We start from the raw sequence: 26,093 nt of genomic DNA, 5'->3' as shown, positions 1-26,093 counted from the left end.
ACACTCTTTTGCACAAGCACAATATATTCTGTAATTTATTTTATGGGCAATTATACCGGTTTTTATCAAGGGCTCTAATATTAAAGCATTAAAATGTTTTAATGCTAGACATACTGGAAGCCTAAAACATCTCTTGCTGAAAGCATAATACCAGTCTTTCTACTCATTCTGAGTTAGGATGGACTAATGAGTCTTTAGTAATTAAAAATTTTTTATTTACTTGGCTGCGCTGGGTCTGCGAACTTGTAGCTGCAGTATGTGGCATCCAGTTCTCTGAACAGGGATGGAACTGGGGTCCCCTACATTGGGAGCACAGAGTCAGCCACTGGACCACCAGAGGAGTCCCAAGTCTTTAGGAATTTTGTATTCAGGAGTTTTAATTGACCAGTCACTGTTTTCCAAAAACACTGAACAATACATAGTAAACAGAAGCTCAGATGAGGAATTTTACACAATAGTCTTTAAAATTTTTTCTTAAAAAATTAGAAAAAAAGAAATGAAAGGCATTTCAGTGTGTTGACTGTATTATAAATCTGTTTTATATAAATCAAAAACAAAAAACGGACTGTGGCAATGGAGAATACAATGTTATAGGTAGTGCAAAGGAAGGAAAATTTTCATAACTCACGGAAAGCACCAGCCTGATAGCTTGCTTCTCAGTGTTTCTCAAAAGACAGAATGTAAACCAGAATGACTGTTTTGTTAGGTTGGTTGTAAAACCAGGCAAAAGAAATCTGACACTTCAGAATCTATCACACGAAATCAAATACAGAAGAAATGAAACCTTTAAAATTAAATTTAAGTGTCTGGAGATATAGAGAGTCCAAGTGTTTCGACAAGTACAAAAGGTTTTATGCCGGTGAAGTTGGTTATTTTTTCTAAATTGCTTAGAAAATTGTTCTGAGGGAAGAAGTTAGGAGCTACAATTGCCAACAGTTGTAAAAAATATTCTACTAGGCCCTAATATTGTAACATAGTAACTCGTATCTTTTGAACTAAAGTTTTAGTAGGTGTAGATGCTCATTTTAAAATTATTTTTTAAAAGACAAGCAGCGGGGTGTGGCCTGACCAATAAAAATATCAGTAAGCAAAATTAGGGAGTGACTGAATACACACTCCAGGTATAATTGACTTAAGTGTCTAAGACTTAAGAACAAAATGCTCATTCACCTAGAAATATGGAGGCTGAATCTGGTGAACTGACATCAAAATCTTGGGCATATTACTGCTCACTTACCTCCATATATGGCAACTGGTAGAAGTGAGTACCTATATCAGAAATCTTAGAATTATAATATTAAATTTTACAAATTAATCTGCAATCCACTTATATCCTCCTATTATTGCTCCTTCCAGGAGCCTGAATATTCTCCTTTGGTGGTCTCAGGAATCTTTTCAACATAATTATTTTTCAAGAAAAGAAAATTTTGCTTTGAGCATTAAGACACATACACAGTTCTGCTATATTTATTAAATGGCTCTTGAAGTATTTGATTCTTGGTTGAAGGGAGAAGATATCCACATTGGTAAAAAGGGAGTTGTTATCTTCAGAAGTCTTTTTGTAAATCTAAAATAGAACAGATTTTTATCAAGGATAGTAAAGGAAAACAAAACAAAGCCCATTTATTTCACATCCTGATTTGCTTAATGCTTCCATTAAATTCACATCATGCATAAAGATTTGCTTTCACATTTGCTGAAGCCAACATTATAGGCTGAGCTAGTACAGAACAAGAATACAAAGGACTTAATATGACCAGTTGGAATGGCAGCTTCAATGAGGCTTTCCAAGTTCAGAGTCATCACTGTTCATTCAACAAGCACATATTTGAGTGGCTACTATGAGTTAGAGCATTATCTTAGGCACTACTTTTTAACCACCACACATTTTGTTAAAAAATGAAGTGGAAAGGGAGTTTGTATTTTTATAACACTGCCAGTTTTCTATGGTATCCATCAATCTCTTGAATAATATTCACTGTTGATTTTTTTCCTTTTGGCTTACACATATGCTCAGGCATCTCCTATTCAAAGAACTCTTCCTTTGACACTGCTATCCTCCTAGCACCTCCTTCTCGCTCTTATATCCAACAGGATTTTATCAGTTCTCTACTGCATTTGACACTTGATAATCTCCTTGAAACTTTCCTTTCCCTTGGCTTCTGTGACACTTTTACTTAGATCTTTCAACTTCCAAAAAATCATTACCAAGTTTCAAGGATGGCTCCAGTAGTTGCACTTTTTGGAGATCTCCAATTCTACTGTCCTAATACTAATAGCTCAATTGATCTCTTGGGCTCTAGTCTATCCCCTGCTTCTCCCCAGATATACTGTTGCTAGATTTATCTTTCTATTATAGATAAAACTACAAATCATGGCACTCCCTTTCTCAAAAACCTTTAATAGCTTCCCTGTCCCATCTGAATTAAGCTCAAACTCCCAAGACTGGAATTCGAGGCCATCTATACTCTGGCTTCAGTCTGCTTCTTCGGATTTCTCTCCCATCACTTCCTGACGCATCTTTTACCAGATAAGCTGTACTACTTGATGGCCTCTAGAGTGACTTGATGCTTTCCTGCTTCTATGCCTTTGTTCCTGCTGTTCGTTCAAGAATGAACAACCTGTCTCCTTTTTCCACTCCTGTACCTTTACCTCATCAAATCTCTGCTTGCGGAAATCCTACTCATACCTCAAGGTATGATATATTAGCATTGGGGATTAGAATTCGTACAGCAGCTCACTGAAATAGAGTTCAAATACCACCCTTTTCATATAAAATCTTCTCAGGTTCTCTCAATCAGACGAGATCTCTTAGCATTTTGTACTTCTTTGTTTTGTACCAGTTAGTACTCCTTAAGGGCAGGGGAGCCATCATGTGGAATTCATTTTTGAATAATTTGTATAATTCATTTTTGTTTCCCTCATAGTACCTGACACATAGAAGGTGTTAAAATGAGTGTGTGCTGAATTGAATTAAGGGACCCCACTTTTCAAAATACTAAGGATAGTGAGATAAACTAGTAACTTTTCTTGAGAGGAGAAAGATTACAGCTCTAAAAATTGTTCACTTGCTGGATGTTTTAAACTACCTGTACTAAGACCTAAATAGCTATAAGGGAAAGGTATAGAATCTTACCACTCTTCTTGAGAAGTTCTCCTTTTCGAGATTTATCCAGGTTTTCAAGAAACTGCTCAAAAACTTTTACAAAAGGACCTAGACTGGTCTTCTTGTAATCTAAATTATGAAGACCATGAATTATAATTAGCATTTTGGCAGCAAGAATAACATGAAAGTATAAGTTTCTTGTAAAAATTCTCTAGAATAGCGCTGTCCAATAGAAATATAATAAGAAATGTGTAATTTAAAACATTCTAGTAGCCATATTAAAAAGGTGAAATTAATTTTAATAATGTATTTTATTTAACCCATTATATCTAAAATATCATTTCATCTAAAATATCATTTCAACATGTGATAAAGATTGAAATATTTTACATTCTTTCACACTTCTTTGAAATCTAGTATTTTGTACTTAAAGTACATCTCAATTTAGATACTATATTATCATTGGAAATACTTGATCTAGATTTAAATTATAAAATATATAGATAAAAAAGCTCATATAACTAATTTTTCCAAACATACTTAAAAGTTCTCCAATAATTGAATCGATTATCAGTTTTTAAGTTTAAATTAATTAAAATTTAAAAAAATCTGTGGCTAATAGCCACATGTGGCTAATGTATCAGACAGTGCTGCTCTAAAACATCCAAACCACGTGTACACATCTACTCTAGCAGTCAGTCATAGCATCATCTACTGCTATGTGTTAAGTCCCATCAAACATTCCTTCCTTTAGAAATTGTGGCTTTAATAATAAATAGTTTTACCAACAGAGCAAAACATTAAAAATGTGAAGTCAGGGCCATGCCTTCTGAAAACAATCAGAAGTTGATAGTCACATGCATTAAGTACAGGTATTCTTTGATCTATAAAACAGTCTTAAAAATGTACATAAAATTTTGAATACAGAATCTTAATCATCCATTTAATTAAACAATCTATAATTAATACCCAAAGGAGGCAAAAATCTAATTGAGATCAAAATGAGGTTTGGATTTTGTCTGCATGGAATTAAGAGTCCTCATAATAGTTTACCGGAAAGAGTAAAAAAAGAAACTAGGGACTTTGCCCTTGGTCCAGTGGTTAAGACTACACGCTTCCACTGCAGGGGGTGTAGGTTTGATCCCTGGTTGGGGAACTAAGATCCCGCATGCCACGTGGCCAAAAAATTAAACAAACAAACAAAAAATCTTAAAACAGAAAACAAAACATAAAAAAGAAACTATACTTAAAAATTTTTTTAGTAAATGTTATCTGACTTACTTGGGACTGGAAAAGGAATCTTGATGAGAGTATTATGGATGAATATCTCAATTGTGGCAATTATGAAAGTAGATTATAATTTTGTTCTAAATTTTTAATATATAAATTTTCTTAAGATAAATAAACTTATACCAAAGAAACAATTTAGTTTGGGTTCAACCACATTTTACTTTGAACCTTTAATTCAAAATTGTAAGCTCCTTGGATGAAGGCCTCTATATTTGTTTCACCATTGCGGAATATATAATAAGCTCTCCATATAATTATTAAACAAATACTTACAAATTAAACAAATATTTACAACTGCCTATTATACAATATATTGAGTACTATGCTAAATTATAAAAATGTATAAGCCATACTACTTGGTCTCAAGAAGTTTTTATTTTTTATTATTATTATTTTTTCTTTGCGGTACGCGGGCCTCTCACTGTTGTGGCCTCTCCCATTGCGGAGCACAGGCTCCGGATGTGCAGGCTCAGCAACCATGGCTCACGGGCCCAGCTGCTCCGCGGCATGTGGGATCTTCCCAGACCGGGGCACAAACCCATATCCCCTGCATCAGCAGGCGGACTCTCAACCACTGCGCCACCAGGGAAGCCCAAGAAGTTTTTATTTTTAAAAATTTATTTATTTGGGCCATGCTGTGTGGCTTGCAGGATCTTAGTTCCTCGACCAGGGATGGAACCCGGGGCCCAGTGGAAGCTCGGAGTCCTAACCACCGCACTGCCAGGGAATTCCCTCAAGAAGTTTTGGAATGAACTGGAAAAACAACTCCTATATGTAGTGATAGAAAACAATATATAATTAAAGGCCAAACAGGCATATGGATAAGTATGAGTCCAAAGAATTGACCAGAGCTTCCCTGGGGGTGCAGTGGTTGAGAATCCACCTGCCAATGCAGGGGACATGGGTTCAAGCCCTGGTCCAGGAACATTCCACATGTTGTGGAGCAACAAAGCCTGTGCGCCACAACTACTGAACCTGTGTGCCACAACTACTGAAGCCCACGCGCCTAGAGCCTGTGCACTGCAACGAGAAGCCACTGCAATGAGAAGCCTGTGCACCTCTATGAAGAGTAGCCCCTGCTCGCTGCAGCTAGAGAAACACTGCATGCAGCAACGAAAGCCCAACACAGCCAAAAATAAATAAATAAAATTAATTTAAAAAAAAAAAAGAAAAAAGGAATTGACCAATCAAAGTTGACTGAGGTGGCTATGAACTAGGTCTTAGAAAAAAAGATTTAATTAGATAGAAAGGAGAGTGGAGAACATTCCAGGATTTGAGAAGTAGAAGGGAAGCAGCAAATGGTACTAATCTGAAAGTGGACAAAAGCTTACAATCACAGAAACTAAAGAAATAATAAGGAACTTACATATCACCTATTCCAGCCTCCCACTACCTCTAGAGCATCCCTGATTTACTGATGGCTATTAGCCTTTATGAATACTTGAAATGATAGGCAGTGCAGTTTATGTTTGAACACTTGTATTTATTACAAAGCTTCTCCTTATAGGGAGCCAAAACTTGCTTGCTCAAAACCTCTGGACAAAGGAAAAAGATGTCCACAAAGAGATAATATTAAATTTAAAAAGTTGTGTTACAGTAATATATGCACTTGGTTAAAAAAAGTAAAATAGTCCTAACAGGTTTATAGTGGAAAAAAATAGCAGCCTCCTGCCCTAATTCTGACCTTTCCATCTTCTTGAATGGCAACTACTTTTTTCTTTCCTAGCATTCACTTCTAAAAATGAACACTTCCATTGTTACTTAGAAATCTAAGGCCATTCTTCCTAGCTCTATGGCTTTTTTGTTGGGGAGGGGTAGTAGGAGGAAGGGGTCTGAAAGCTCTTAAGATCTTCTCTTAATTCTCAGTGTTAAATTTCAAAATGATGTGCCTTGGTGTAGGCACATCATTCTTATTATGCTGAGCCCTTTCAACAAGGGCTCATTTCTGGGATGTTGTCCTATATAATTTTGACAATTTTTTCCTCTCTGTTTTATTTATTCTTTTTCTGTCAGATATTAGACCTCCTGAACCAGTCTTTAATTTTATCTTTCTTTTCCTTAAAAAAACAACTAACTTGTCTTTTTTGTATTACTTTCTGGGAAATCTCAACTTTTCTCTTCCAGCCCTTCCATTGAATTTTTTATTCAAATGGTGATTTTTTTGATTTTTAAGATCTCTTTCTTATTCTCTGAGTGTTTCTTTTTCATAGCATTTTGGTCTTGTTTCATGGATACACTATCTTCTCTTATTCTCTGAGGATATCGTTTTTCTTTTTAATATAAATTTATTTATTATATTTATTTTTATTTTTGGCTGTGTTGGGTCTTCGTTGCTGTGCGTGGGCCCTAGTTGCGCAGGCTTCAATAGATGTGGCACGCAGGCTCAGCAGCTGTGGCCCGCAGGCTCTAGAGCACAGGCTCAGTAGTTGTGATGCATGGGCTTAGTTGCTCCGTGGCATGTGGGATCTTCCCGGACCAGGGCTCGAACCCACGTCCCCTGCACTGGCAGGCGGATTCTTAACCACCACACCACCAGGGAAGACCAGATATCGTTTTTTTTAAAAAAGGTTTCCTGGGCTTCCCTGGTGGCACAGTGGTTGAGAGTCCGCCTGCCGATGCAGGGGACACGGGTTCGTGCCCCGGTCCGGGAAGATCCTACATGCTGCGGAGCGGGTGGGCCCGTGAGCCATGGCCGCTGAGCCTGCGCGTCCAGAGCCTGTGCTCCACAACGGGAGAGGCCACAACAGTTAGAGGCCCACGTACCACAAAAAACAAAACAAACCAAACCAAACAAAAAAGGTTTCCTTTGTTCCTTGCATTGTCTGTTTTCCCTGAGTTCTTTTTTCCAGTTTATTTATGTTGGAGACTTTTTTCCGATATTTTAAACAGAACGCTTGTAATCATTCTACAAATAATGATGGTGGAATGTACTTGTTTACGTATTAAGTTAGAGCTAGAATATATGAAGTGATATTTGAACTTGGAATCTGAAAAAAGGGTAGCAACATTTGACTAAAAAGGTCAGAGATGAGAAATCTGCACTGCCCATTACAGTAGTCACTAGCCACATGAGGCTATTTAAAGTTAAATGAAATTAAAAATCCAGTTTCTCACATTTCAAGTGCTCAAAAGCCACATATGGCTAGTGATTACCATTTGGGCCATGCATAACATTTTCATCATCACAGAAAGTGCTATTGGACTCTACTGCTATAGTGTCTCTTGGGTATTGGTATAAGAAGATTTGACTTTCACTAACAGGAAGTTTTATATTCCCAGCTCCTTCAAATTCTTGAATATACAATTCAATCACAGTTTAGACAGAACACTCATCTAGCTATAAAGACAAAGTAGAGAACAAAATATTGCATATATAGTAGTTGTTAAATAAATAGTTGTTGAATATAAGACTGTGAGATTCACTACTGGGCATATACCCAGAGAAAACCATAATTCAAAAAGACACATGCACCCCAATGTTCATTGCAACACTATTTACAACAGCCAGGTCATGGAAGCAACCTAAATGCCCATCGACAGATAAATAGATAAAGAAGACGTGGTACATATATACAATGGAATATTACTCAGCCATAAAAGAAATGGAATTGGGTCATTTGTAGAGACATGGATGGATCTAGAGACTGTCATACAGAGTGAAGTAAGTCAGAAAGAGAAAAACAAATATCGTATATTAATGCATATATGTGGAACCTAGAAAAATGGTACAGATGAACTGGTGTGCAGGGCAGAAATAGAGACACAGATGTAGAGAACAAACGTATGGACACCAAGGGGGAAAAGTGGCGGGCGGTGGTGGTGGTCGTGGGATGAATTGGGAGATTGGGATTGACATATATACACTAATATGTATAAAATGGATAACTAATAAGAACCTGCTGTATAAAAAAAAAAAAAGACTGTGAGATTCAAACAACTGTCAAAACCAACTGACAATTTAATCTTACAATATAGATCCTGGCATTCAGATGTTACTTGTGAATATTTGTTGACTCAAATTGGATTCAACAGCACCATCTGGGCAATTGATGAAGGACAGAAACATTGCTATAATATTATTTGTTACTGAGCTGGTTTCAGGATAAACATTGGTCTATTCTGGTCTGAATCCAAGGTGAGTTAATTACTGGAGTCACAGAAAGATGTCTATATAGAAAGATTATGTTAAAGTGAGACTTCAATATATTAACCTACCTCTGGTTCTATGTTTGATATCAGATTCAGCTCCGTTCTCTTTTTCTTCTTCTTTAGTGGAAATAACATCCAATTCATGGCAAATGGAACTACAGATAGTAGAATAAGATAATTTTAAAGTTGGTTCTTGGTCAACATTACCCAGTGTATGAAAGCACATGAATCTCACAAGATTTTCTGTGAAAAAATTGTGTGGCCAACTAAATTTGGGATATTCTAAAAATGATAATCTCTTCTTGGAGTTTTCCATGCACATTAGCATATTAAAGACCAGGAAATTTTGCAGTAAATAACTTTTAATCTGCTTAAGTCAGCATTTCCCAAACTTATTTGAACTCTTTTTGCATAATAGCAGCTGAAAAACTTGTGTTCTATGGAACTCACTAGGAAATGTTGCTCTGCTAGGGCATCATCATACAGCCTCAGAGAAGCTGCCTCTCTTGAAGGGATCTAATCCAACATACGTCACATTTAGAACAACAATCACAAACAAAAAATGAGTGATCAGTAATCTGGAACATACCTGATGGTTGGAACAGTAAATGGATCAAACTGATCCACTTTCTGTAAATCAATAGGCACAGAAATGCGACCTGTGAGAATCAAAAGTTATAAACTGAAGACTGGAATACAGATCATTATAAGCTGTCTCCTATGAGTTATTTTTGGCTAAAATTTTAATCTAAGGCTTAGAAAGAGGGTTAGACTCATCTGTTAAGAACAGTATTTAGGCACATTAGGTGTGTCTTTTTTTTTTTTTTGCGGTACTCGGGGCTCTCCCGTTGCGGAGCACAGGCTCTGGATGCGCAGGCTCAGCGGCCATGGCTCACGGGCTCAGCCACTCTGCGGCACGTGGGATCTTCCCGGACCGGGGCACGAACCCGTGTTCCCTGCATCGGCAGGCGGACTCTCAACCACTGCGCCACCAGGAAAGCCCTAGGTGTGTCTTTTATTTCTCTTAACAAAACACCAAAAAATAGATGTGAAAGACTGTTGAGCTATTACCTAGTTGCTGTTATTTCTACTTTTATTTCTATCTTCCTCTTCCCTATATCCTCCTATATTTAAGTACAACAGTCTCAAATTTAGAGTCCTCAAAATGGAACAGAATAGATGGAAATAGTTCATTTCATTACCTTGAGTTATTTGCTGAAATTGAAAAGACACCTATGTGTTGGCAGTTCTGAAAAGGGGCTGTACAAATGTATACACTACAGAGTCACTGTAGATTATTAAAGGAAACAAGGCAATTTGGGAGTATTTTTTAAAAAAATTATTTATGGGACTTCCCTGGTGGCACAGTGGTGTGTTAGTTTCTGTGCAATGGTGTGTTAGTTTCTGCTTTATAACAAAGTGAACAAAGTTGCTGGCTGCACTGCGAGGCTTGCAGGATCTTAGTTCCCTGACCAGGGATCAAACATGGGCCCCATGAGTGAAAGCGCCAAGTCCTCACCACTGGACCACCAAGGTATTCCCCACAATTTGTTTTAAGACTGTGGACAAGTCACTTTAACCTCTTGGGCCACTGTTTTCTCATCTGTACAATGAGAGCTATTGTTCTGTGATTTCTAAGTTCCTCTCCAACTCTACCTCTAACAATGAACCTCAGAAACCCAACTAAAAATTATTTACATAGTGGAAACTCATCAGGCAGCTACTAATCAACAATTGAAAAGTCAGTGAACGCGGGCATTAGCTGACAGAACAAGTCTTCAACCTTTACTATTTCAGACATTCACACCCAGTGATATGCTTTCTAAAACAAAAAATAACTTTGATTTTTCTTTTATTTTCCTTACTTTCTTTACATAGTACCTGTTTTAGGATGAACACTAAAAGGGCTCTTCAGTAAATGATTGATTCCTTTGCTAACATTGATATCCAGTCGTGGAAAACAGTACTGGAGCATGATCTCCCACTCAAGCCAGGGTCCACATTTGTCATTTTTGCTGTTATTCTAAAAGTAGATGCAAATCCAGCATGAGGATCAGTAGGAATTTTTGAGGATTTCTTTAAAGTGGTTAAAAAGTGATCTTCATCATCTTTAACTTAGTAAGCAAAACAATCAGAATTTAATTAAAAATTGCATTATTGTATTTGTAATACAGATTTCAATGGAATATACCTGACATCTGCTGGCTGCTTTCTTCAAATGCTCCCAGCGCTGAAGTGAATTGTGATGCTTTTGGAAGCTTTGTTGAAGTTCATCATGCATTGGTGATGGGTCATTAAGGAACACACTCATTTAGGGCACATCAACGAACAACTTATTTTCAGTATGTATTACCACAAGGATATCTAAAGTTCACATAGAAAGTAATTATTGTTTTCTAAAATGCAAATATTAAACACATTATAAACACATAGAGAATTATAAACACATAAGAATTTCTCTATGTGTATAAACACATAGAGAAATTCCCTTGTTAAACTATATTAGATATAACAAAGAATGCCAAAATAACTGTATAGTTTAAGGTAAAACTGGTCCCTGGTCTGTACATATTTTGAGGATGATCCCACATCCTTTAAGTAGTCATTAATTTTAGGAGGATCAACTTTCAAAATGAGGAAATTTATTTACAAAACGGCCTCGCTTCTTATTGTATTCCAGACTAGAGATTAAAAAACGCAGAAACACAGGAGATGTTTTGTGTAAAAACATTAGACTTATAAACATATGAGAATATGTAGGCAGAACACATTTATAATATCATAGATCAATACAAGTAGCTCACATAGAAATGGTCTTGGGAAAGGATATTTTCAGGAACAAGGGCTAAAATCTTATCCCAGCTTTCTTTATTCTCAAGAATATCTTGATCAACCAAGGCATAGTCTTCAAAGTATTTTTTTATTATGTTTATAGATTTTCTGTAGGAATAACAATAACAAAGTCCCAACACTATTAGCAACACATATGCCACATGGCTTTTGTCCACTTGGAAGGCTAGTACTTATTTCCACTGAATTTCTAAAACTTAACTAGATAAAACTGGAATTACATCTCTTCACAGGGTTGTAAGAGTTAAATGAGACACTCTAAGGGGAAAGAACCTAGCATAATACTTGGTTTAGACTAGATATTCAAGAAATGTTTACTTTTTAAACTTCACGATTTAGAAGGTAATAGCATCATTAGTTTGTAACAAGGGTGGAAAGCAACCAAGTCAGGACAGCATAATAATACATCAGTAGTAGGATGTGGGATACAGTCTATAGTTTCTACTCTGAATTGCTTGCTTTAACATCTCAACACTTATATAGTGCTTAGCAGTTTGAAAATAGACTTCACATCTACTGTTTATTTATTTACCCGCGCCCCCTGCAGTGGAAGCACAGAGTCTTAACCACTGGACCGCCAGGGAAGTCCCTCTACTGTTTCATTTTATCTTTGCCACAACTCTGTGAGATAGATGGAGCAGACATTGTTCTCCCTATACTGATAAGAAACAGAGGCTCTAAAATTTATCAAGGTTGTATTAAACTGGCAGAATAGGGATTCTTACTCCTAATGCAAATCCTCTTTCCATTATCCTGGAGAACTAGTGAATTCAGTGGAATCAAGCAGACCAGGACATGAATCCTGAATTTAATAATTACTTGTGTGAAGCCAAGCAAATTATACAATCTCTCCAAATCTCACTTCTCTCATCTGTAAATGGAGATACCATCATGTATCTAATGAGGTTGTTGTGAAGACCAATGAGAATATTTGTGAAGCACCTATCATGAATACTGGAGCGTATAAAATAGACACTCAATTAACTCTAGCTATTATTATTGTAAAATGCTACCCCAGCAGAGAAAATTAATCAGGTAATTCTAAAAGCACATGCAGGTAAATCAGACACAACTTAAACTTCATGGAGTCTTTTCCAACAGACCTGACAAAAGGATGAATTTTTTCACTTAAGTGAACTTTCTTTTTAACATCTTGACCACCCTGAAAAACAAACCATCACAAAAACACTTCGTGTATATTATGTAACATAAATGAAATAATTAAAACTTTCTTTAACGTGTTCTAAAGATATTGATTAAATTCTGTCAAAGTATAGAACCTTGGATGACATTTTATATAGTCTCAATACATGTAACTTTCTGGGTTAACTTCACTTGACATACTTGAACCAGAAAAGTAAACTAATCTTCCTTATGCCACAAAGGAGGATGCTTAACAGCAAAATATGAAGCATCTTAAAAAATGTAGCTACTATGATTTTAATTGATCTACTGGTAAAATCATCTACTCTGAAATACAAATTCTTAAAAGATAGTTTAATTTTGTTACAAAACATACCAGGCTTGGTCATATCTAGCAAACAAAGAAATGTAAATATCATTAAGAAGACCTTACCTTTACAACACTCAAATATTCAACTATCCCAGAACGTACTGCAGAGGACAGTTTTCTAACTGATTCATCACAGACCCAGCAATGAACACCTCTTCTTCCAGAATATACCCAGAGACGATGTTTAAATCCAAAGTCCTCTGACAAGGGGAGAAAAAATAGGTTTTAAAACAAATCTATGAATTCCTGGTTCTTGCTTACTTCTTTAGCTTCATTTTTTTAACCTCTTATCCACATGTACTCATCTTAACTATATTAGTTGACCCTTGAACAAAGTGGGGATTGGCGTGCCAACGCTCCCCAGTCGAAAATCCATGTACAACTTATAGTGGGCCCTCTGTAGAAACAGTTCCTCTGCATCAGTTCCTCTGTGTTTGCGGTGCCACATCTGCAGATTTAACCAACTACAGATCATAGAGTACTGTAGAATTTACTATTGAAAAAAAATCTGTATAGGTGGACATGTGCTGTTCAAACCCTTGTTGTTCAAGGGTCAACTGTACATTATTTGTATTGGGTTGGCCAAAAAGTTCGTTCGGGTCTTTCGTAACCTCTTACAGAAAACCCCGAATGAACTTTTTGGCCAGCCCAATAGTTTCCCATGCCCCCATGCTCTTGCCTTCAGTTCTTTACCTACCCTGGTCTCTCTGCTAAGAATGTCTTCATGCCCCAGTACTTCCATTTCTCTCCCTGACCAACTGCCATTTATCTCTAAAGACCCAGTCTAGGGATATTAAGAGATTTAATAAATTTAAAGTGTTTGAAACAGTGCCTGGTACATCATAAGCCCCCTATATAAGAGTTAGCTATTATTATTATCATTATCATCCTCATCATCACCTCTTCTAGGAAGCCTTTTCTCATCTAATCTCTTCCCATTCCTGTATGCACTCCTGCTGTTCTATACCCCCATAGCATCCCGTGCATATTAATGCATATGTAATCCTGAATTTTCTTGTTTCCTCCTTAGACTGCATAACCTACCTGAAGTAAGAATTGTTATCTTTCATAGTTCCCTCATCTAGCACAGTACCTAGCCTGCAAAAGTTGCTCAATAGATTGAATTGGGAAAAAATTAAATGATTTGATCAATAGCTTTATCAAAGTTTTAACTACAACTTTATTCTAATCTTTTATTTTCCCTACCATATGTTTCAAAGAAACATGTTAGTAATTTATGAGATGTGACTATAAAATGGTATAGACAGGTTACTATTCAGAGGAAAACAGATTCTCGCATTTGACCCCACTCAGATACTGTTAATACTTGCCCTTCAATGCTCGGTCAATGATGTGTATGGCCATCGTCATGAGGGTCCAGCACTTAGAACATATGTCTGCAGAACTGGAGCAGAATCATCATTACTCCTTGTCAGTGATACCACCCACCTACCATCAAAACACGTGGAACTCACCTACAACATCTCCTCACATCATCGTAGTCTGTCATGTCAATGTCAAACACCAGTTCTTTTTCCTGAGCCTGGAAAGCTCCCAGCTTCACTGTATTGTGTTGATTGGGCTACAAGTACAAAATAACAATCAGTTTCTATAACAGCTGCCATGCTGCCAGATATGCTTATTTTCTACCTACACAGAAAAAGTGGCCAAAGAGAAGTGAAGAAACCATATAATGCCAAGTCTATGTCAGTTGAAGCTCACTGACTCGATCCTATACATCCAGAATGGATGACAGTGTAACTTTCATCTACTTAAAACAAGATGTGATAAATACGTTACCATATTTTTTCTCTAGTTCCATTGAGATATAATTGATATATATGACATTGTATAATAAACATTTGTTGATCAACAGAAATCGTAACAATGAGTTTTTAGGTTTCTGATAAGGAAAAGTACATACAAATAATTAATGCCCTACTGCAAGGTATTTTAAGGACCTTAATTGTTACTGAACATATAAGTAACAGAAATGTATTTAAAAATTTTCAATAATTCAAAAACATCTCTCAATTAGTCTGGTTCAAGCTGTAAGTAATCTCCTCTGAGGCGATAGACTACCTGGTAAAGAAGGTGGACTGAATACAAATACTTATTTGGCTTCCTCTAAACCTGTGCAAAAATAAATTTTTTTTGTTTTGTTTTGTTTTTTGTTTTTTGCGATATGCGGGCCTCTCACTGTTGTGGCCTCTCCTGTTGCGGAGCACAGGCTCTGGACACGCAGGTTCAGCGGCTATGGCTCACGGGCCCAGCCGCTCCACGGCACATGGGATCTTCCCGAACCGGGGCACGAACCCGTGTCCCCTGCATCGGCAGGCGGACTCTCAACCACTGCGCCACCAGGGAAGCCCTTTTTTTTTTTAAAAGAAAGGCACAAGTCTTTTATTCATTCACTTACTTTTTAATTCTTATTGAAGTATAGTTGATTTAAAATGTGTTACTTTCTGCTGTACGGCAAAGTGAATCAGTTTTAAATATACATATATCCACTTTTTTTAAAAAAATTATTTATTTATTTATTTTTGGCTGTGTTGGGTCTTCGTTGCTGCGTGAGGGCTTTCTCTAGCTGTGGCGAGTGGGGGCTACTCCTTTTTTCTTTTTTTTTGGCGGTACGCTGGCCTCTCACTGTCGTGGCCTCTCCCGTTGTGGAGCACAGGCTCCGGACGCGCAGGCTCAGTGGCCATGGCTCACGGGCCCAGCTGCTCCGCGGCATGTGGGATCTTCCCGGACCGGGGCATGAACCCATGTCCCCTGCATCGGCAGGCGGACTCTCAACCACTGCGTCCAGGGAAGCCCAGGGCTACTCTTGGTTGCAGTGCACAGGTTTCTTATCGTGGTGGCTTCTCTCATTGTGGAGCACGGGCTCTAGGCATGTGGGCTTCAGTAGTTGCAGCTCGCAGGCTCAGTAGTTGTGGCTCACGGGCTCTAGAGCACAGGTTCAGTAGTTGTGGCGCACAGGCTTAGTTGCTCCACGGCATGTGGGATCTTCCCGGACCAGGGATTGAACCCGTGTCCCCTGCATTGTCAGGCGGATTTTCAACGACTGCGCACCATGGAAGCCCCTATTCACTCTTTTCTTTCTATTTATTTATTTATTTTTTGGCATGCAGGATCTTAGTTCCCTGACCAGGGATGGAACTCGAGCCCCCTGCAGTGGAAGTGCAGAGTCTTAACCACTGGGCCGCCAGGGAAGTTCCTATCCACTCTTTAGATTCTTTTCCTATATAGGTCATTACAGAGTATTGAGTAGAGAGTTCCCTGTGCTATACAGTAGGTCCTTATTAGTTATCTCTTATACGTAGTAGTGCGTATATGTCAATTCCGATTTCCCAATTTATCCCTCTCCCCTCCTTTCCCCCCTGGTATCCATAAGTTTGTTTTCTACATCTATGACTTTATTTCCTTTTTTTTTTCGGCTGCGCCCCACAGCATATGGAATCTTAGTTCCCCGACCAGGGATCAAATCCGCACCCCCTGCGTTGGAAGCGTGGAGTCTTAACCACTGGACTGCCAGTGAAGTCCTTGTGATTGTATATCTGTTTTGTAAGTAAGTTCATTGGCGTAAGTCTTTTAAAAAAGAACCAGAGAGGGGCCTGGTGCTGACCTGAGCAGCCCCTTTCCCTGCCTGACCTGCATGACCAGGCCCCTCCCCAGGAGGCACAGCTGGCTGAGGGACGGGCACTGGGTACCTCAGGGTGAGCAAAGGCCACGGGGCTAGGGGCACAGCCTGTACTCCCACCCTGAAGTTCCCCAACTGCACCTTTGTTGAATTGTGGTAGCTAGGAGGATCTTGGGGTGAAGGATGATGTCTTGGCAGCTGAAGCTGGGGCAAGAACCCTGGGCTCGGGTAAGGAGCAGGGGGAAGAAAGTATTCTGGTCTTAAGTCCAGCTCTGTCCTCAGTAGGCTCTGGCTTCCTGCCCTGGCTTTCCTCTGATGCTATAAATTTTCTGGTCCCCCTGGGTCTGGGGACAGTGTTGCCTTCCATGTCTAGAGAAACTGTTGTAACCAACCTTTTCTAACACAATAAAGAGGTGTCCTGGAAAAAAAAAAAAAAAGAACCAGAGAGGAGACAATACCACCACAATTTTTATAAGGAGAACCAAAAAACTGAATCTTCAGCTCTCAGTAAAGGATAAGAAGGAACCCAATTTACACCTCAGAATCCCCAAAAGTCTCAGGAATAGGTGACAACAGGCATCTCTGGAGGTGAGATTAAAAACAAGAGGATTGATTTAAAATCTACTTATGAAGCAGTTAGTTCCCCATAGTGCTAAACTTACTCTGTGGAGCTAGGTGGCTGTGCTTCCATTTCCCTGGCAAAGATACCTGAATTATTATCTGCAGAGTGTAAAACAGAGGGTCTCTGGGCTGGGGAGAGGACAACAGTTACAGTTGAAGAAGGATGTGTTGTACAGATATTCAGAGGATTAATTAGACCTTTACATGGGGAATGCTGAGACCCAGCCCTCTCCTCCGTACCCTTCCACTAACACCCCAGGCAGGAGACGGGAAGATTCCTTTCTGAAGACTCTGTCCAAGTGTGCCAGGCACTGTTATTAGGCTCTAGGAATAGATCAGTCATCAACTGGAGTTTTCATTCTAGTAAAGATCTAGAGAAATTGACATCAGAGATTCGCCCCAATAAAACAGCCCATCCAGATCACTCTGTAGTAAAGAAATCTCAGCCATGTATACAGAGTCTCCAATCAGCTTTTTAGTACTCTATTCTTAAATATAAGCAACAAGCAAGAAACTACCAGACATATGAGGAAAACCTCTGATATGAAGGAGTGAAAAAAAACAGAAAAAAATGCACCTTTAGAGAAAAGAGCCTGTGGAACAGAAAAAAATTTTAAAAACTATCATTGATATCCTCAGTGAGAGAAGATGTATCAATGAAAAAAGTACAGGATGTCCTAAAAAAAAGTTCTTGGAAATGAAAATATAATAGCAGAAATGAAAAACTTTTAAGGAAATTGCCCAGAAAGTAGAGAAAAAGGAGACTAAAAAATAGGAAGAAAGGGCTTCCCTGGTGGCGCAGTGGTTGAGAGTCCGCCTGTGATGCAGGGGACACGGGTTCGTGCCCCGGTCCGGGAAGATCCCACAGGCCATGGAGCGGCTGGGCCCATGAGCCATGGCCGCTAAGCCTGCGTCTCCGGAGCCTGTGCTCCACAATGGGAGAGGCCACAACAGTGAGAGGCCTGCATACTGAAAAAAAAAAAAAGGAAGAAAAAAAAAGAATTAGAAGACCAGTCTAAGACATAAAATCACCTTTAGGAATTCTAGAGACCAGAGAAAATAGGTAGGAAAAATTATATTAAAAATAAAAAGGGTCAGCCAAGAGGGCGGACCGAAGAAACAATAAGAACTATAATCCTGCAGCCTGAGGAACAAAAACCACATTCACAGAAAAGATGAAAGGCAGAGGGCTATGTATCAGATGAAGGAACAAGATAAAACCCCAGAAAAACAATTAAATGAAGTGGAGATAGGCAACCTTCCAGAAAAAGAATTCAGAATAATGATAGTGAAGATGATCCAGGACATTGGAAAAAGAATGGAGGCAAAGATCGAGAAGATGCAATAAATGTTTAACAAAGACCTAGAAGAATTAAAGAACAAACAAACAGAGATGAACAATACAATAACTGAAATGAAAAATACACTAGAAGGAATCAATAGCAGAATTACTGAGGCCGAAGAACAGATAAGTGACCTGGAAGACAGAACGGTGGAATTCACTGCTGCAGAACAGAATAAAGAAAAAAGAATGAAAAGAAATGAAGACAGCCTAAGGGACCTCTGGGACATTAAACGCAACAACATTCGCATTATAGGAGTCCCAGAAGGAGAGGAGAGAGAGAAAGGACCCAAGAAAATACCTGAAGAGATTATAGTCGAAAACTTCCCTAACATGGGAAAGGAAATAGCCACCCAAGTCCAGGAAGCACAGAGATAAACCCAAGGAGAAACACGCCGAGACACATAGTAATCAAATTGGCAGAAATTAAAGACAAAGAAAAATTATTGAAAGCAGCAAGGAAAAAATGACAAATAACATACAAGGGAACATAAGGTTAACAGCTGATTTCTCAGCAGAAACTCTCAGCCAGAAGGGAGAAGGGAGTGGCATGACATATTTAAAGTAATGAAAGGGAAAAACCTACAACCAAGATTACTCTACCCGGCAAGGATCTCATCCAGATTTGATGGAGAAATCAAAAGCTTTACAGACAAGCAAAAGCGAAGGGAATTCAGCACCACCAAACCAGCTCTACAACAAATGCTAAAGGAACTTCTCTAACTGGGAAACACAAGAGAAGAAAAGGACTTATAATAACAAACCCAAAGCAATTAAGAAAATGGTAATAGGAACATACATATCAGTAATTACCTTAAACGTAAATGGATTAAATGCTCCAACCAAAAGACACAGGCTCACTGAATGGATACAAAAACAAGACCCATATATATGCTGTCTACAAGAGACCCACTTCAGATCTAGGGACACATACAGACTGAAAGGGGATGGAAAAAGATATTCCATGCAAATGGAAATCAAAAGAAAGCTGGAGTAGCAATACTCATATCAGATAAAATAGACTTTAAAATAAAGACTGTTACAAGAGACGAGGAAGGACACTACATAATGATCAAGGGATCAATCCAAGAAGAAGATGTAACAATTATAAATATATATGCACCCAACACAGGAGTACCTCAATACATAAGGCAACTGCTAACAGCTATAAAAGAGGAAATCAACAGTAACACAATAATAGTGGGGGACTTTAACACCTCACTTACACTGATGGACAGATCATCCCGACAGAAAATTAATAAGGAAACACAAGCTTTAAATGACACAATAGACCAGATAGATTTAATTGATATTTATAGGACAGTCCCATCCAAACAGCAGATTACCTTTCTTCTCAAATGTGCACAGAACATTCTCCAGGATAGATCACATCTTGGGTCACAAATCAAGCCTCAGTAAATTTAAGAAAATTGAAATCACATCAAGCATCTTTTCTGACCACAATGCTATGAGACTAGATCTCAATTACAGGGAAAAAAACGTAAAAAACACAAACACATGGAGGCTAAACAATATGTTACTAAATAACCAAGAGATCACTGAAGAAATCAAAGAGGAAATCAAAAAATACCTAGAGACAAATGATAATGAAAACACGATGATCCAAAACCTATGTGATGCAGCAAAAGCACTTCTAAGAGGGAAGTTTATAGCAATACAATCCTACCTCAAGAAACAACAAACATCTCAAACACACAATCTAACCTTACACCTAAAGGAAATAGAGAAAGAACAAACAAAACACAAAGTTAGTAGAAGGAAAGAAATCATAAAGATCAGAGCAGAAATAAATGAAATAGAAACAAAGAAAACAATAACAAAGATCAATAAAACTAAAAAATAAATTAAAAAAAATAAAAAGGGTCAGAATGGCCATTATCAAAAAATCTAGAAAAAATAGATGCTGGAAAGGATGTGGTGAAAAGGGAAACCTCCGGCACTGTTGGTGGGAACGTAAATTGATACAACCACAATGGAAAACAGTACGGAGGTTTCTTAAAAAACTAAAAATAGAACTACCATACAACCCAGCTATCCCACTACTGGGCATATACCCTGAGAAAACCATAATTCAAAAAGAGACATGTACCACAATGTTCATTGCAGCACTATTTACAATAGCCAGGACTTGGAACCAACCTAAATGTCCATCCACAGATGAATGGGTAAAGAAGATGTGGCACATATACAAAATGGAATATTACTCAGTCATAAAAAGAAATGAAACTGAGTTATTTGTAGTCAGGTGGATGGGCCTAGAGTCTGTCACACAGAGTGAAGTAAGTCAGAAAGAGAAAAACAAATACCATATGCTAACACATATATGGAATCTAAAAAAAAAAAATGGTACTGATGAACCTAGTTGCAGGGCAGGAATAAAGATGTAGACATAGAGAATGGACTTGAGGACACAGGGTGGGAGGGGGAAGCTGGGGCAAAGTGAGAGTAGCACGGACATATATACACTACCGAATGTAAAATAGTTAGTTAGTGGGAAGCAGCAGCATAGCACAGAGAGATCAGCTCGGTGCTTTGCGAAGACCTAGAGGGGTGGGAGAGGGAGGCTCAAGAGGGAGGGGATATGGGGACATATGTATGCATATGGCTGATTCACTTTTTTGTACAACAGAAACTAACACAGTATTGTGAAGCAATTATACTCCAATAAAGATCTATTAAAGAAAAAAAAAGAGGAAAATTTCCCAGGATTGAAGGATATGAGCTCATGATCATATGTGTCCATCAGGTATCTAGTACAATAGATGAAAAAAGATGTACACCATTAGGGACAGAGGGGATAGGTAGAAAATCCTAAGAGCGGGGCTTCCCTGGTGGCGCAGTGGTTAAGAATCCACCTGCCAATGCAGGCGACACGTATTCGAGCCCTAGTAAGGGAAGATCCCACATGCCGTGGAGCAACTAAGCCCGTGCGCCACAACTACTGAAGCCCACGTGCCTAGAGCCCGTGCTCCGCAACAAGAGAAGCCACCTCAATGAGAAGCCCGCGCACCGCAACGAAGAGTAGACCCCGCTTGCCGCAACTAGAGAAAGCCCGCACACAGCAACGAAGACTCAATGCAGCCAAAAATAAATAAAATAGGTACAACATTAAAGAAATAAATTTTTTTTTTTAAAAAGAAAATCCTAAGAGTTTCCAGGTCCAACACAATGGAACAGGAATCAGAATGGCATTAGTCTTCTTAACAGCAACATTGGAAACTCGAAGATAATGTAGCAATGTCTTCAAAATTCTGAGGGAAAATGATTTACAAACTCAATCATTAGTTAAGCATAAAGATAGAATGAAGACATTTTCCAGATACAGAAGGTATGAAATATTTTGTCTTCCATGCACCTTTTCTTAGGAAGCTCCTGGAGGATGTGCTCCACCAAAACAAGGGAGTAAACCAAAAAGAGAACATAGAATCTAGGCAACAAGGATCACAGGAGAGAGGTGAAAGGAAACCAGGGTGATTACAAGTTCATATTTACCCGTCAGGCTTAGAGAGGAGGAGTTAAGAAGGCTGCAGGAGAAATTTCTTCAGGATGAAACTGACAAAATACTTGATGGATCTGAATACATTGGGAGATTTATATAATTAGCAGTTTGGGGTTGAATTAGTGATCTAATCCTAATTTTTAACAAACATACAAAGAGCATGTGGTAATAGGAAGGTTCTCTGTGTGGTGAGGGTAGGGGGTGAGACTAAAAAAACCCTAAACTCTCATCTGCCAGAATGGAAGGTCAGTAGATAATGCTTAAAATGGAAAAACAGAAGAAATATAATCATGTTATTTAGAGACAAGGAGGCAAATACCTTAACAATCAGCAAAAAGAAAATGCTTGCCTCTGGGGAGCAAAAACTAGGGGGAAAAGTAGGAGACCTTAAAAAAAAAAAAAGCCTAATTAATAGTAGTTGATTCTGTAAACTACGCGCATAAAACTGATAAAAATCACAAACAAAACACACAAAAATGGTGTACAGATGCCTCTGTCTTGGTCCAATTAAAAAAAATGACACTATCCCCCCCCCTTCTGTGCCAGGGAGAAGGAGTAGAGTGACAACTTGACCCTTCTACAGAGACTTCAATTTTTTTTTTTTTGTTTTTTTTTTGCGATACGCGGGCCTCTCACTGCTGTGGCCTCTCCCACCGTGGAGCATAGGCTCTGGACGCGCAGGCTCAGTGGCCATGGCTCACGGGCCCAGCCGCTCCGCAGTATGTGGGATCTTCCTGGACCGGGGCATGAACCCGTGTCCCCTGCATCCGCAGGTGGACTCTCAACCACTGCGCCACCAGGGAAGCACGAGACTTCAGTTTTAATCTCCACCTCTGAAGAGGAGTAAACTGTTCCAAAGCATTTTCCCTGCCTGCCTTATCTTACCTCTTCTTCTCCCCTTCCCCTGGGATTTAGTCAGAAAACCTGGATTCAGGTCCCATCTCCCTCATTTAGAAATTGTGTGACCTAGGGCAAATTATCGAAGTTCTCCTTTGTGAAAAGAATAATGAGGGCACTTCCCTGGTGGCACAGTGGTTGGGAGTCTGCCTGCCGATGCAGGGGACACGGGTTCGAGCCCTGGTCCGGGAAGATCCCACATGTTGCGGAGTGGCTGAGCCCGTGAGCCACAACTACTGAGCCCAAGGGCCACAACTACTGAAGCCTGTGCACCTAGAGCCCGTGCTCCGCAACGAGAGGACACTGCAATGAGAAGCCCACGCACTGCAACGAAGAGTAACCCCCGCTCGCCGCAACTAGAGAAAGCCCGCACACAGCAACGAAGACCCAACGCAGCCAAAAATAAATATAAACAAAATAAATTTATATTAAAAAAAGAATAATGAGGATTGATATGAAAAACAAGCTATACAACATATGAAAAAGCTCCATACAAAAGCTATTATTTCATGTGTATATTTTCCCCACCATGTGTGTATTTTTAAGGAGAGGAAGAAGGACAATTTTGGTATGTTTATTCATTCACCAGATAATTACTGTGTACTCTCTGCCTAGCAGTATTCTAGGCACTTAGAATGTATCAGTGAGGTGAGCAGGTAGGAGGAATGGCAGGCTGCAGACGCCTCACTGAGTAAGGACTTAAAGGAGGTGAGGGAATGAACCAATAAGATATTTGGGGAAATGGGTTCTAGGCAGTGGAAACTGCTTGAGCACGGGCCAGTGTGGCAGGTGAGGAGTGACTGAGCAGGAGAGAGGGGCTCTTACTTGGAGTGAAATGGGGAGCCACTGGAGAATGGTTTTGAGCAGAGGAATCATGACAATCTTGTTTTAAAAGGATCCTTCTGGCTGCTGTGTTGAGAATAGAGTCTAGAGTCTACAGGAGCAAAGTGTTAGAAAGTTTTTACAGTAATTTAGATTAGAGATGGTGATGATGATGGTAGCAGCACTAGTAGCAGTGGTTGGATTTTAGGTATTATTATGGTAGAGCTAAAGAGATTTCCTAGTGAAACAGATACAGGTGTGAGAGAAATAGAGAAATCAAGAATGATTCTCTCCAATGCCCTCTGTGCTCAACCACGCTGACTTCCTAGTCTTTTAGCCAGATACTCTTTTTTTTGTTCTAGTGAGAATACAACCAATTCACTTCCAAACTATTTCCAGTCAGCAATGTAAAGCATCAAAGGACAATTTGTGGCTCTTCAACTAAAATAAACTCTAAAAATTTATCTCAAAATGCTAGGGGCACCAATCCATTCTTGGTTTAAAAAACAACAAACTACATAAAAAATCGATTTCTTACTCTGTGGGAATATACCGCGCCTATATCAATCTTGTACGGATTCATTTTCTGCACCTCCTTTTCCAGATCACTCTGGTTGTTGAAGGATTGGTAACGAATGTAAATATCATCTTTCAATGTGAAGGAAAATTCACGGTGTTGAAAGTAATTCTTTACCACTGCAAAATAAATGTACACTTTAAAAGTTAATTTGGTACTTTACCCAGCTCAGAGCATTAAAACATTAACCAATGAGAATATATATATTTTTTTCTTTTTAATTTGTGCTTTTATTTGCCAGTATAACTACAGTAACCTGCAAACTTTTTTATTCTAAAAAGCACATTTTACATCACAGTCCAACAAACACATATATAATGTGTATACATATATAGAAGTGAAACAAAGGTTTTGCCAAAAACGTCTACCCTGAGTGTTAATTCTTTTTGAGACTTTTTTTTAAAAATTAAGGCTGAACTGCACTGACACATCATAATCACCAAAGTCCCTAGTTCATCTTAGGGTTCGCTTTACGAAGTGAATAGTGTTGCACATTCTACGGTTTGGACAATAGTATGATGACATAAAATCATTATAATGTCATACAAAGTATTTTCACCGCTCATAAAAACTTCTGTATTCTATGTATTCATCTCCCCTCCCCGCAAACTCCTGGCAACCACTGATCTTTTTATTGTCTCCATTGTTTTGCCTTTTCCAGAATGGCATATACACGGAATCTATTTTTCTTTTTTCCTTGAATAGAGGGGTTCAAAGCCTTTATGCCTATAACACCACTCATGGCCCAGCCACACGTGGACCGGACACGCTCCAGGTGGCAAACTCCCCCACTGAATACTGTAGCTTTCCTCCCAATACTGAGCCCTGTCCCACTGGTCCTGCCCAGCAGCCACGTGCAGGTGAAGGGGGCATACGTGTTGGGTATCTTTCATAGGAAGGCCACAAGTTTTGTGCCCCTTGTCACAATGAACCCTAATTCCTGTTGGGTGTGTTGTAAACACATGAGCCATTTCTTCAGACCCCCTGCTCTGAGCACACCCCAGAGAAGATATTTTTAATGAGTCCTCTGTGCTCAGCACTGTGCTACATGTTAAAAAAAAAAAAAGACAAGAAGTAGTTCCTAATTTGAAGGAGTTTACCATCCCGCATCTAACAGGGAAAAGTAAAAATGAGGAAAAGATGCAGAAATATTTTCAATATGTAATACCACCTCTTTTTCCTCGGTGGGCACTAGTAAATTCCTGGGAAGAGTTAAGTACCTCTCCTCTTTTAGGAGATGCCCCTCTGTCCCTGAGCTGATCACGCCTCTGCAGCTTCATGCTATGACCCGGTAACCCCCCCTTGGCTGCAGATAAACACCGAACCGAAAGTGAGTCCGACCACTTGAGTCTGACCAAGGAGTGATAGGAGCAGCGGCTCTGCCTTACAATGCGTAGCGGTAGGCTGGTCATTACAACCTCTCTCGGCCCATTTACACCTCAGAGGTGAGGGGGAAGGCTCAAGATAACGCAAGACGGTGCCCGGCACAACGCCTGGCGCACAGGAGGCGCTTCATATTGTCATTCCAAGGTACCCTCCTGAAACCTCCTCACGTTCCCCTCCCAACCCACTTCCCACCCCGCTCCCCGCCTCCATCACCTCCGCCATAGTTGAGCCAGCGATAGTACTGGGCGTAGGGAAAGAGCCTCCGGTAATAAAGCTTAAGCAGCTCGGGCAGCTCGGCGGGGTCAAACGTCTCCATGAAGCGCGGAACTCAACCCAGGGAGGCCGGCCACGAGAAATGGCGGGAACCACACAGCCGGAGC

At 39.3% G+C, this 26,093-nt stretch overlaps 1 protein-coding gene and 1 non-coding gene across 2 annotated transcripts; both read right to left on the bottom strand.

Annotated features, from left to right (window-relative positions):
• Window positions 1-502: 502 nt before the first annotated feature.
• On the bottom strand, window positions 503-26,093 carry PRIM1 (DNA primase subunit 1). The gene is made up of 13 exons (XM_030866582.2): window positions 25,927-26,093; window positions 24,289-24,446; window positions 14,384-14,490; window positions 14,240-14,313; window positions 12,972-13,108; window positions 12,499-12,557; window positions 11,376-11,485; window positions 10,737-10,828; window positions 10,427-10,568; window positions 9,135-9,204; window positions 8,612-8,700; window positions 3,137-3,235; window positions 503-1,567 (listed from the first exon to the last, which is right to left on the bottom strand). Exons 1-13 carry the CDS (start codon window positions 26,027-26,029, stop codon window positions 1,548-1,550), a joined length of 1,260 nt encoding a protein of 419 aa, XP_030722442.1. The 5' UTR covers window positions 26,030-26,093; the 3' UTR covers window positions 503-1,547.
• LOC115858792 (small nucleolar RNA SNORA11) lies at window positions 25,201-25,329 on the bottom strand. The gene has a single exon (XR_004041796.1). It is a non-coding gene; the product is annotated as a small nucleolar RNA SNORA11 (small nucleolar RNA).

This window comes from Globicephala melas, chromosome 10 (genome assembly GCF_963455315.2).
Source record: "Globicephala melas chromosome 10, mGloMel1.2, whole genome shotgun sequence".
Classification (NCBI taxonomy): Eukaryota; Metazoa; Chordata; class Mammalia; order Artiodactyla; family Delphinidae; genus Globicephala; species Globicephala melas.
The sequence above is the reverse complement of the archived record's forward strand: the minus strand, read 5'-3'. Positions and strand labels throughout refer to the sequence as shown.

Excerpts from the sequence above, each read along its gene's own strand:
- PRIM1 (XM_030866582.2), bottom strand. The coding sequence starts at position 26,029 with ATGGAGACGTTTGACCCCGCCGAGCTGCCCGAGCTGCTTAAGCTTTAT. Across the intron at positions 14,314-14,383 it reads GATGTGAGGAGATGTTGTAG|TTCTGCAGACATATGTTCTA; the intron begins GTGAGTTCCACG and ends ATTCTGCTCCAG. Across the intron at positions 10,829-11,375 it reads TTTAGCCCTTGTTCCTGAAA|CAATGCATGATGAACTTCAA; the intron begins ATATCCTTTCCC and ends ATGACCCATCAC.